We start from the raw sequence: 12072 nt of genomic DNA, 5'->3' as shown, positions 1-12072 counted from the left end.
AAGTGTCTGAGAGTGCAAGCCTGAGAATGCACGTCTGAGAGTGCAAGCGCCAGCTGCAGCCAGACCCTTCTCTGTTTTTTTGGCAAATGCAAACTGTCACCAAAATAAAGGTGTGACATGCATCACAAAGGAGAAGTTGAGTTTATGATGCATGCTGTTTACAACATCAGTCATGTTGTAAGGCTTTTTCAGGCTCATTCATGACAGAAAATGCGCTCACTTTGATGTGAACATGCTTAACGGAACATGCAAGAAGCAGAAATATCCAGTACTCATTTATTTTGTGCCAAGTTTGGTCCTGCCCCAATGCAACTGGCCAGGTCGCTGAAAAAAACAGATTGCATTTGCACTTTGGCACTGCTAATCATGCATGTCTATAATGACCTCTCGCTGTTCATTATCTGAATGCATATGCCTCCATTCTTGCTTTCAGCATTTGCTGTTTTATGGAAAAAGCAAACTGTTTAATGCACCAAAATAAAAGGTGCGACGTGTCACAAAAGAAAAGCTGAATTTATGATGCATGCTGTTTACAACATCTGTCATCTTGCACCAAAGGCTTTTTAAGGGCCACTGAGGACAGAACATTTGCTCATTTTGAGGTTAGCATGCTAAACGAAACATACAAGAACACTTAAAGGTTCCAAAGGCATTTTGCAGTGATGCCATAGAACAGGACTGTCCAAACCTGTTCCTTGTGAGCCACTGTTCTGCAGAGTTTAGCTCTAACCAGAATAAACACACTTTAACCAAGGTCTTCAGACTCGCTAGAAGTGTGTTGGAGCTAAACTCTGCAGGACTTGGCCTTCCAAACCATTTTTGGGTTCCCCAAAGAACGTTTCAGAAACGATTTCATTTATTTCTTAGTTTGAAGAACATTTGAATCATCTAAAGAACCTTTTTCCACTATAAAGAACTTTTTGTGCAATGGAAAGGTTCCATGGATGTTGAAGGTTCTTCATGGAACCATCAATGCCAATAAAGAACCTTAATTTTTAAGAGTGTAAAGAAATTTTAATCTAAATCTAAAGAACCTTTCTCTACTAGAAGAAACCTTTTGTCCACTGGAAAGATTCCATGGAATTTTAAAGAACCTTTAGCAGCAGAAACATCCAATTAATTCTGTGCCAATTTTTGAGCAAAAATATCAAACAAAACGTTGTCAAAACAAGTTTCAAGCACTCAAGTTTCACACCATTTGTTATTGCTACCATTCCCCTGCTGGAAAATCCTGCAGAAACAGTCGGCTAAAAGATGGTGGCTAGATTTTGAAATACAGTCGTTATTTCTTTGTTTACAGCATGGTGATTACTCAAACTCATATGGTCTTTCTCATATTGTTTGATTTTTATTTCGTCATTGCTTTCCACAGATGGGAGAACAAGAACCCAGTGACAGGCTGAGAGGAGACCAGCCGAAAGAGACGAAGGAAAATGGCACGGGAAGTTTCTCCCAGTTCTCCTCTAGCGTACGAACCATGGTGCGCATTCGCCAGAAGTACCAGGCCATGAAGAAACGGCGTCTTGAGATAGCAGCGGTGTCGTCCCAGAGCTTCATGTCTCCACGGTCCACCAGCCCAAAGTTTTTCACCTTTGAAAATCTTCAAGACACCATAAACTCTAACCCCGCTTCCCCACGCAAGCGGAAGAAAAAGAGGAAGGCGCGGGTTTTGTATCCGAGCAGCATTTTGAGAGCCGTACCCACAAAAGAGAGAAGCCGTGCAAAGAACTGCCTCTACTTGCTGTGCATCATCGTATTTCTACAAATTTACAACGCCATTGAGAACTTGGACGACCATGTGCTTAAATATGATTTAGACGGACTGGAGAAAACCCTTAAAAGGGAAGTGTTTGGCCAACAAGAAGTTGCAGAGAGACTTCTGGGTCATTTACATGATTATTTGTCAACTTATGTACACAATAAACCTTTAGTGTTGTCGCTCCATGGATCCACTGGAGTTGGGAAGAGCCATGTTGGCCGATTACTGGCTCAGCATTTCAGCTCGGTTGTTGGCGAGGGCTTGGTGATGCAGTACTTCGTTCTGCACCATTGCCCAACAGACGACGATATCCCGCAATGCACCAAATCTCTGGACTCTCACATCTCTGAAATGGTCACTCAGGCTGAGGAAGAGGAGAAGATACCGGTCTTTATCTTCGATGAAGTGGAGCACATGCCCAGGGAGTTGCTGGACACACTGCAAGACCTGATTCATCCCAAAAACAACAACGAATACTTAAACGCCATCTACATTCTCATCAGCAACTTGGGACATGAAGACATCACCAAGTTCGTTCTGCACAACTCCAGCGTCGCCGTCTCAGGCCGTCTGAGCTTGAGTCAGGAGCTGAACCCTTGGTTGCGTAGCTACGTTGAAAGATACCACATGCTATTTTTGGAGGCAGAGCTCCTGCCCTTTATGCTTTTGGAGAAGAGCCACGTAATGGATTGTTTTATTGACGAAATGTCCAGGGAAGGATTCTACCCAGATCGCTCCCATGTAGAAAGGCTTGCGGAAGAACTATCATACTATATAGTTGGCGAACGGGAATTTTCTCACACTGGATGCAGGCAGGTTGTGGCAAAAGTGAACCTTCTTTGAAACAAAATCTGCCGTGCAGATGGGCAACGTGAGGAAAACATTATTAGTGCCATGAGAATGACCATTTTGTCACATTTCATTGTGCATTCAGTGTAAAAAAAAAATTGTTGTACAGTTGTACATAACATTTGTAAAAACAGAGGTATACAGTACCGTAAAGTTTGGGGTCGGTAAGATTTTTTAAATATTTTTAAAATAAATATCTTCTGCTCATCAAGGCTGCATTTATTTGATTAAAAATACAGTAAAAACACTAATATTGTTTTCTGTGTGAATATATGTTAAAATGTAATTTATTCCTGTGATCAAAGCTGAATTTTCAGCATCATTACTCCAGTCTTCAGTGTCACATGATCTTCAGAAATCATTCTAATATGCTGATTTGCTGCTCAAGAAACCATGATACATTTTTTTTCAGGATTATTTGATGAATAGAACATTTAAAAACAGCATTTATTTGAATACACCTTTGTAACTTTATAAGTGTATTTACTGTCACTTTTGATCAATTTAATGCATCCTTGCTGAATAAAAGTATTAATTTATTTGAAAAAAATAAATAATTCTAACCCCAGACTTTTGAACAGTACTGTATTTTTCCTCATACTTGTACTGGGAAGCAGGTCCATGAAACAAGCACAACTCAAAATAACACAAAACAACATAAAAATTTTCTTCGTTTATTAAAATGTCTTAATTTCCACTGGAAAAATGAGGTACAAAGACCAACTTACTCAAGATTGTAAAATTTGTTATTATATATAATAACAAAATATATTATAGTAATATGGAAAAAACAGTTGGTATGTACAACGCATTGATATCTGTGCCCATAAAGAGTTCAATGCACAAAAAGCTAATTTGTACACCGAAACATATTCGAAATGGTTAGCTAGCGGCATTTTTTCCCACAATACAGAGTTGCTCTCTAGCCATCAATGAGTGTGTAATAGATAGTGTTGCAAGCTCTGTATTTTTCCTCATACTTGTACTGGGAAGCAGGTCCATGAAACAAGCACAACTCAAAATAACACAAAACAACATAAAAATTTTCTTCGTTTATTAAAATGTCTTAATTTCCACTGGAAAAATGAGGTACAAAGACCAACTTACTCAAGATTGTAAAATTTGTTATTATATATAATAACAAAATATATTATAGTAATATGGAAAAAACAGTTGGTATGTACAACGCATTGATATCTGTGCCCATAAAGAGTTCAATGCACAAAAAGCTCATTTGTACACTTTTGAAATGGTTTGCTAGCGGCATATTTTGCCACAAGACAGAGTTGCTCTCTAACCATCAATGAGTGTGTAATAGATAGTGTTGCAAGCTCTAAAAATACGCATGCTGTCTGTTCAGTTTCCTGTGAGGCCTAAAGCCCTAGAAGTGCAACATCACTCTAATGCAGCATCCTGAGAAATAACCTCAACTACAACCATGCAAATTTATGATCTTTGCTCACCGACGCTATAAATCAAATGCTACAAATCACCAGAAAAACGCTCCAAGCTCGCAAATCTACCGCTACTTGTGTAATTTGGTTTGCTGCAGGTGCTCTACGTAAATATACGGCTTTCGTTAAATAAATTAGGTGATCTGCAAATATTTCCCTTAGAAGGCCAGGTCTTACGGCCGGTTGAGATTGAATCACTCAGCTCCCACAAACTTGCAAAAAGCATCAACATGCCGCTAAGTGTTTTTAGTCATCGAGTGCTAGTGTGTGATGTAGGAGGGACAACATGAGGATTGGGTCCCTCTTCTTCTGTGTCTTTTGCTCTACGGCAGCTATGCTTCCAGTTCAAAACCCAGTCCTACTTTGTGTCCACAGATGGGCGTTTCCCCCCTTTACAATGGGAAAAGGGGAAAATAAGACATTAAAATATACACAAAGAGGTTAATAAACACCCTAAACAAATAAAACATTGGTCACAAGATGACTGGAGTGAAATACTAGTGTATTACATATTGTGAAGTATATACCGTGTACTATTTAAGTTTTGAAATAGTATTTTGTACTTTTTTTGGCAAATTGTATGCAGAGAACACCTTTTAACAGTAGTATGCGACATTGCTGTCACATAATCTCGTGTTGCATGTTTAAATTAGTGAAATAAAAAAATTAAATAAAAGTACATTGTAATCAATTTTAATTATATTAAAAAAAAAGTAGTACACCCCAAAATGAAAATTTTACTCACATTTTACTCACATTTATGAGACATTTACTCACCCTCAGGCCATCCAAGATGTAGATGAGTTTGTTTCTTCATAAGAACAGATTTGGAGAAATGTAGCATTCCATCACTTGCTCACCAATGGATCCTCTGCAGTGAATGGGTGCCGTCAGAATGAGAGTCCAAACAGCTGATATAAACATCACAATAATCCACAAGTAATCCACACCACGTTAAGACATTTTTACTTTCAAATCAATTCTAGCAAGATTATTTCCCATAATCCATAATAACGCTTCCTCCAGTGATAAAGTCCATCTTCTGTTCTCCTCTCACATCAAAATCCACCCACATATTTGTTTAGAGCTGTTTCAGACCATTTTTGCTTGTAAACAGTGCTTGATCTGTACATATGTCTCTCCTGATTCAGATGAGACGACTTTTTCACTGAAAAAAAAAAATTATTATGGGCTCATATTTTAGCAATCGTTTGAAGTTAAAACGTCTTAATAATAGATTTATTTCTTACAGACACGCATCTCAAGATGTTAATTGATAGACTGGAGTGGTGTGGATTATTGTGATGTTTTTATCAGCTGTTTGGACTCTCATTCTGACGGCACCCATTCACTGCAGAGGATCCTTTGGTGAGACAGTGATGCAATGCTACATTTCTCCAAATCGGTTCCCATGAAGAAACAAACTCATCTACATTTTAGATGGACCGAGGGTGAGAAAAGTTTCTGTTCCCTTAATAATGTCTCAACTTGAAAAAAAAAATAATGAAGATGTTAGTGATTATTACGTTTTGAATATGAATATTTTTCTTACAAAAACGCATTGATTCGCTACAGGAGGCCTTTGTTCACCCCCCCGGAGCAGTGTGAGACAAATTTTTTTTATGGATGGGCACTTTTTATTTAACTTCTTTTGGACTGAAGCATGCAACGGTGAGTGCCATGAAACAGCTTGAAAGATCAAAGACCATTTTTAATATAACTCTGACTGGATTCGTCTGAAAGAAGAAAGTCATATACACCTAGGATGACTTGAGGGTGAGTAATTTATGGGCTAATTTTCATTTTTGGGTGAACTAACCCTTTAATATTAAGCCTAAAATGTGTTTTAATATCACTATTAATAATCTTTAATTGCAAGATATTTAAAGTGTACCTGGTGTATACTTGCAATAGTTCCACTTTAGCACAATCAGTATATCTTTAGTTGGACTTCAGCACTACTTCTGCACAATTAAAGTGCATTAAGTACAAAATTAGCTGTTCCAATTTAGCAGACTTTAGCTTTAAGTGTACCAGTTTAGGTAATTGCAGGGTGTTTTTATTAAGCAAATAAATATGTAAATATATTTGTAGTATACTTAGCACAAAATAAATGTATTATAGTATATTTTTTCACTAGGGTTGTGCTGTTCATTTCATAAACAATCATTTTAACATGATTACCAGGTCGAAGACTCTGAGTGTAACCAACTCCAATCAGACTGGCATTGTTCACTTTGGCCTGTTATGAGGAAATAATGAAAGAATAAAACATGCTCAGGTTGGTCATTCCAAGCTTTGAATATTTAATATAACTTCCCTGTGAGCTTTTCAAGGGCAGATTTAGACCTGAAACAATCCACGAAAAACATGGACGCAGATGCTTCTAGTTACACAAACCTTGATTTCACGTGGTGTTGTGAAATGTGTCAGAACTCGAATTATGTGTCAGAAAACACGTCTGCATTTGCATTATCAGCATTGCTGTCATGTACAACAGAACCACAAGCTTGCAATGCATTAGCCGAGAATTTGCATGTGTGATTGCGTACTTGCAAAGACTATGTTTTTTTGGTTTAACTGAATCCAAATGAAGTGAATGATCCTTTTCTCAACAACATAATGTGGTTGTGTGAAGATTGTTAACTTACAGACACCGAGGCATCTTTATCCAGCTGGTATTTTGCAGCAACTCCAAAGCGTGTGTTGTTGCTGCCTGAAGTCCAGGCCAAAGTGACGGCCGTCTCCAGCTGATCACTGACCTTCTGATAGACAGATCCTCCGAACTCAGCTCCGTCATTACTGATGACAGATTTATTCAAACATCCATTAAATATCGAAGAAAAGGTTAAGTAAAAAATCTAGAATAAATAAGTAATACAGTGCTTACATATATTTAATAAAACTCTCTCTCTAGGGTTTTTTCTTTCTGGCTAACTAACAAGTTTACAGTCACTGAATGACTTGCCTGAGGTAAATGTAACATTATGTGACGATGTTTAGTAGCTGTTTCATTGATGTCTTTCCGCGGTTGAAACACTGATTGAGTGATTTCGTGAGACGTTTCTTTTAACGTAGTTTCTGATGATCTTGTGCTGTCACTGAGCTTAAAACTCAGTTTCATATAAAAAGTGACAAAGCACAAAGTTATTACTGGAGGGGAAAACAGCATAGACTAAAAGATCGATTCTTGCGATTTAAGAATTGATATCGGTTTCAATAAAATGAGAATTTATTAAAATATCAGCAGGGTCGTAGCTAGCTAAATCAAAATATTTAATATTTAAAAACATAAAAAAGGTAATTGCGAGCTTATATTCTGAGAAATAAGTCTGAGAATTGCGAGATATAAACTCAAAATTGCAAGATATAAATGTACATAAAATTCAAACTTTATTCCTCGCAGTTCTGATTTTTTGTTTCTGCCACAGAATAAAAAAATAAAAGTAATTGTGACTTTTTTCTCACAATTGTGAGCTTATAAATCACAATTCTGACTTAATATCTTCCAAAAAAGGAAAAAAGTCCGAATTGTGAGATATAAACTCAGAATTGCAAGAAAAAGTCAGAATTGTGAAATGAAAAGTTGCAACTTCCTTTTTTATTTTTTTATCCCGCGGCAGAATCAAGCTTCTATAGCAATTTCTACAATATCAACTTAAAATCCACTGATCGTGTGGTTTTTCATTGATTCTTACACGTTGGTGTGAAGCTGGAAGTCTCCGGCCTTGTATCCCAGAGCAAAGTTATTTTGCACCAGTTTGGATTTGGCCGTGTCAAAGGCCATCTGGTAGCCCACAAGCCAGCCTTCGTATCCCAGAACCGCTGCAGAGTGCACAACCGGACCCTCGAAATCAATGTCGCAGCTCACATTGACGAAGTCACGCTTGTAGCCAGTCTTCAGTTTACCGCTTTTCTTGCTAAAGAAAGAATCAGACTGTCAAAGACACCAAACCAAATCATCAAACCAGCCTTAATGCGTCAGATACTAACAATTCACCCTGTGTTTGGTACAAAAGACGTATCCAGGGCCACTTTCAACCCCTGCGCCAGCTGAGACGACGATACAGCAAATTATGAATATGATAGCAAACCATTGTGATCATCCTCTATGCGACTCTAAGGGTTCAAAGTTCATGTGGAGAGTTTGATCTGACCTGGTCTTCCACAGACACTTCTGTACTGAACATGTTGTCTGTGTTCCACTTCTGGTTCAAACTCAATCCAAGATCCTTCATCTTATACTTGGTCTCCAAACTCCCGCCGGCTTTTCCCGTGTCCGTGTTGGTGGATCCAGATGTGTTGAACTCCTGCAGTTGGATTAGAGTTTATGAACAGGATTAATACATATATATAAACTAGGCAATAGGCATGCATGAGCAACAAACAGCTTTTTTAAACATATCGGTCTGTCAACTTAGAAAAACACTAGACTGTTACCTACTTTTTGTGTTGTACATTATGTTTTGATTTCAGTTTGTAGTTTGTAATTTCACTAAGTCTAAGTGCATTTTTGTTTAAAATTGAGAAAATAGTATAGATTAATAATATACTTTTTTTACTGACAATTAATTTCTAATTACGAAATGATCTGTAGTGATATATATAAGCAAAGACAATTCATGGGCTGATATTTGGTCATTTTAAGCTTTTTAGCTTTCTACCAATGAGTATTATTGTAATATTATTCATATAGTATTATACTATTTATTAATATTTTCAATTAATTTTTAGTTTTATATGTTCAGTTTTCATTTTAGTTTTAGTAAATGTATTTTTGCTTTTGACATTTTATTAGTTTTTGTTTTTATATATTATTTCTATATTTAATATATGATTATTTATATAGTTTTCATCTTAAACTTATTTCAGTTAGTTGCCAAGGCAACATTTCTCATTTTTATTCAAGTTTAAGTTTTTCAATATTTCTCATTTATTTCAGTTACCGAATTACCAATTTTTCTATTACCGATTTTTTTAAAACAGATTTTTTAATAATATTAATTTGAGTTATAGTTAAAAACAACCACACTGCTATGGAAAACCCTGTAATTATCAATTACAAAATTACTGAATTTTTAGCAATTTTTTAATAACAAACTTTTAATAGTGTTCATTTTAGTTTTAGTTAAAAATAACAACACTGTTTCCGACAACCCTGTAATTAACAGTTAAAAATATCTGTCAGAAAGTCTATATTTGTGCATTATTAAAAACAACACATTAAATAAACAATAAAACAGACATTGAACATGAAGAGGACAGTGTGAGCTGGTGTCTCATGACATTACTGGATGGCAGATGGCGTGTGATGTGACAGAATTAGGTTTATTTTGATTGTGACCCAGAAACACAGACGGGACGGGACACTTACTTAACTCTAGAGTGATGTTGGTTGTGTAGTCAGAGAGAAATGATTCAATGAGACCACAGAGATGTGTGGGCCTTTAGAGTGAAACCTGCCACATCACACAAACACTCCTACAATAATCTTACCATCTAAATGCATTTCCCAAAATGTGCATCAAAGACATAAAAATTGCGTTAATGTTTACATACATGACAATTAAGCATTAAGGTAACGAAATTTGCACCTTAAGGGAATATTTCACCCAAAAATTAACATTTTCTGTACATTTTCTCACTCTCAGGCCATCCAAGATGTAGATGAGTTTGAGATTTGGAGAAATGTAGCATTGCATCACTTGCTCACCAATGGATCCTCTGCAGTGAATGGGTGCCGTCAGAATGAGAGTCCAAACAGCCGATAAAAACATCACAATAAGCAAAAAGCTGCGTATTTGTAAGAAACAAATTGATCATTAAGGTGTTTTAACTTCAAACCATTGCTTCTGGCTAAAATATGAGTCCTCTATAATATTGCTTTCTCTAATGAAAAAGCTGTCTGGTCTGAATCAGGAGAGAAATCTGCACAGATCAAGCATCGTTTACAAGCTAAAACAGCTCTAAACAAATATGTGGGTGGATTTTGATGCGAGAGACAACAGGAGATGGACTTTTTCACTGGAGGAAGCTTCATTATGGATTATGGACTCATATTCTGCCCAGAAGTTAAAAACGTCTTAATGATGGATTTATTTCTAACAAACTCGCATCTTTTGGCTTCACAAGATGTTAACTGATGGACTGGAGTGGTGTGGATTATTGTGATGTTTTTATCAGCTGTTTGGACTCTCATTCTGACGGCACCCATTCACTGCAGAGCATCCATTGGTGAGCAAGTGATGCAATGCTACATTTCTCCAAATCTGATGAAGAAACAAAATCATCTACATCTTGGGTAGCTTGAGGGTGAGAACATTTTCAGCAAATTTTCATTTTTGGGTGAACTATTCCTTTAATGGTCTTTAAAATAGACCTACATTTTATTTATGCTAAATATAATTTTGATTTATTTTGGCCAATGTGTATTAAAAAAAAATAAAGAAAGTACTACTACAAACTAAACAACAACTAACTCACCACTCCATTTTGAGATTTAGTGTTGAGGTCCAATTTAACAATCCCAAAACCTACAAACAAAACAAAGACATGAATTACAGCAGAATGCAATTCATCCTGTAAAGCAAACATCTTCTCCAAAACGCTGCGAGTTTTCTCACCGAAACCCTTGCTGAAAATGTCCTTGGCCGCTTTTCCCAGGTCTGAGTATGCAGGAGGAACAGCCATTATATCTGATACATAAACGAAAGGGAAAATATCAGCATATTTGAACCATCACTAGTGTAGTAAGCTACAAGTAATGTCAAAAGAAAGCGGGGATGAAACCGCAGATAAAGCAAACCCACAAGATGGCATAATCAGTTACCAAACCCACTGTGTGAATGTAGTTCATAGTAGTTGTTCATTTTCTAGCCTTGTAAAATATTCTTTCATAATCTGTACATGATTGCATTCTGACTGCCAACACATTTCACTTATAAACTTAATTAAACCATTTTTATGAGGGCCTGTTAGATGCTGGAAAATAAGTGGACAACCAGCAAATTATAATTTGGTTGCATGCAAAAAATAATGCCAGCCAGCCTCCTTCATATACAGTGCATCTATTTGTACATGATTATCCATGTGGGTTTTTTTTATTGTACAAATAAACTGAGATGTACGCAGCATTTTAGAGCATTAAAGATGTCTAAGACACCTAAAAATGCTGCCCATGTAGTGTAGGCATATTTAGTGATATTAGAGCAGCAAAACAGGGCAAAACGTCACATTTAATCATTACCAAAGATATTCCACAGCACAAGACTACACATTTAACAAGGAAAAGTTGTTTAAATATAGACTATGGGGTGAGATTATGAAAAGGAGCTGCTGTGCAGTGCTATAAAGACACTACGCACAACTGAGTCAATATTTAAAGTTGTTAAAAATATAATGATAAATTCGTACCGAGGATATTGTTGCTGTTGAGACAGAAATAAAATGATAATGCAAAATGCTTTGTCCACCTTTGCCTCTTAAAGAGAACCATACAAATGATGCATGCAGAATCTATAACAGGGAGATACTATTATAATTATTTAATATAATAAAATTTTGAATTAAAAAAACTGTTTATTTTAGTTTTAGTTACAGTTTTCGTAATTTTGTTGTTTTGTCATTTTTTATTTTTTTATTTTATGATTTTTTTTTAATCATTTTCAGTTTTGTTTTCATTATTGTTTTTAAATATGTCTATACAGGTTTAATACTATGGAGGGCGAAACCTGCAAAAACAATAAATAAATAAATACACAAATAAATAAATAAATATGCAAATAAATAAATAAATGTGTGTATAAATACACAAATTATTGTTTAAATACATATAGAAATAATTAAACATGTGACTAAAGTAGGCAAATAAATAAAATAAATTAGTGGACAAATGGAAAACGTTTAAAGAAATGCTAAACTCATCCTATTTATTTTCCTTTGATCACTCATTTATTTCTGAATGTAGTTCCACATTTATTTTTCCTCTGCACAACATGCTAATTTGCCTAC

At 35.9% G+C, this 12072-nt stretch overlaps 2 protein-coding genes across 2 annotated transcripts in view; one reads left to right on the top strand and one right to left on the bottom strand.

Moving 5' to 3' along the window:
• The window catches only part of LOC107704123 (torsin-4A-like), a 5149-nt gene extending 2388 nt beyond the window's left edge, over nucleotides 1-2761 (top strand). The window contains exon 2 of the mRNA XM_016506979.1: nucleotides 1373-2761. Coding sequence (XP_016362465.1) covers nucleotides 1373-2602 — 1230 coding nt within the window. The 3' untranslated portion in view covers nucleotides 2603-2761. The remainder of the gene's footprint in view (nucleotides 1-1372) is intronic.
• A 1050-nt stretch (nucleotides 2762-3811) lies between these two features.
• LOC107704122 (voltage-dependent anion-selective channel protein 2-like) lies at nucleotides 3812-11504 on the bottom strand. The gene is made up of 10 exons (XM_016506977.1): nucleotides 11476-11504; nucleotides 10686-10757; nucleotides 10546-10595; nucleotides 8220-8372; nucleotides 8063-8115; nucleotides 7761-7982; nucleotides 6714-6864; nucleotides 6230-6304; nucleotides 5916-5952; nucleotides 3812-4435 (listed from the first exon to the last, which is right to left on the bottom strand). The coding sequence occupies exons 2-10, from the start codon at nucleotides 10750-10752 to the stop codon at nucleotides 4395-4397; spliced, it is 849 nt and encodes a 282-aa protein (XP_016362463.1). The 5' UTR covers nucleotides 10753-10757; nucleotides 11476-11504; the 3' UTR covers nucleotides 3812-4394.
• Between the last annotated feature and the right edge of the window lie 568 nt (nucleotides 11505-12072).

Source organism: Sinocyclocheilus anshuiensis, unplaced genomic scaffold (genome assembly GCF_001515605.1).
Source record: "Sinocyclocheilus anshuiensis isolate Anshui unplaced genomic scaffold, SAMN03320099.WGS_v1.1 scaffold690, whole genome shotgun sequence".
In the NCBI taxonomy this organism is placed as follows: domain Eukaryota; kingdom Metazoa; phylum Chordata; class Actinopteri; order Cypriniformes; family Cyprinidae; genus Sinocyclocheilus; species Sinocyclocheilus anshuiensis.
This window is presented reverse-complemented; position numbering and strand designations above follow the sequence as displayed.

Excerpts from the sequence above, each read along its gene's own strand:
- LOC107704122 (XM_016506977.1), bottom strand. The coding sequence starts at position 10,752 with ATGGCTGTTCCTCCTGCATACTCAGACCTGGGAAAAGCGGCCAAGGAC. Across the intron at positions 8,373-10,545 it reads CTAAATCTCAAAATGGAGTG|GAGTTCAACACATCTGGATC; the intron begins GTGAGTTAGTTG and ends ATCCAACTGCAG. Across the intron at positions 5,953-6,229 it reads CTGGTAATCATGTTAAAATG|ACTTTAAATATCTTGCAATT; the intron begins ATTGTTTATGAA and ends TACACCAGGTAC.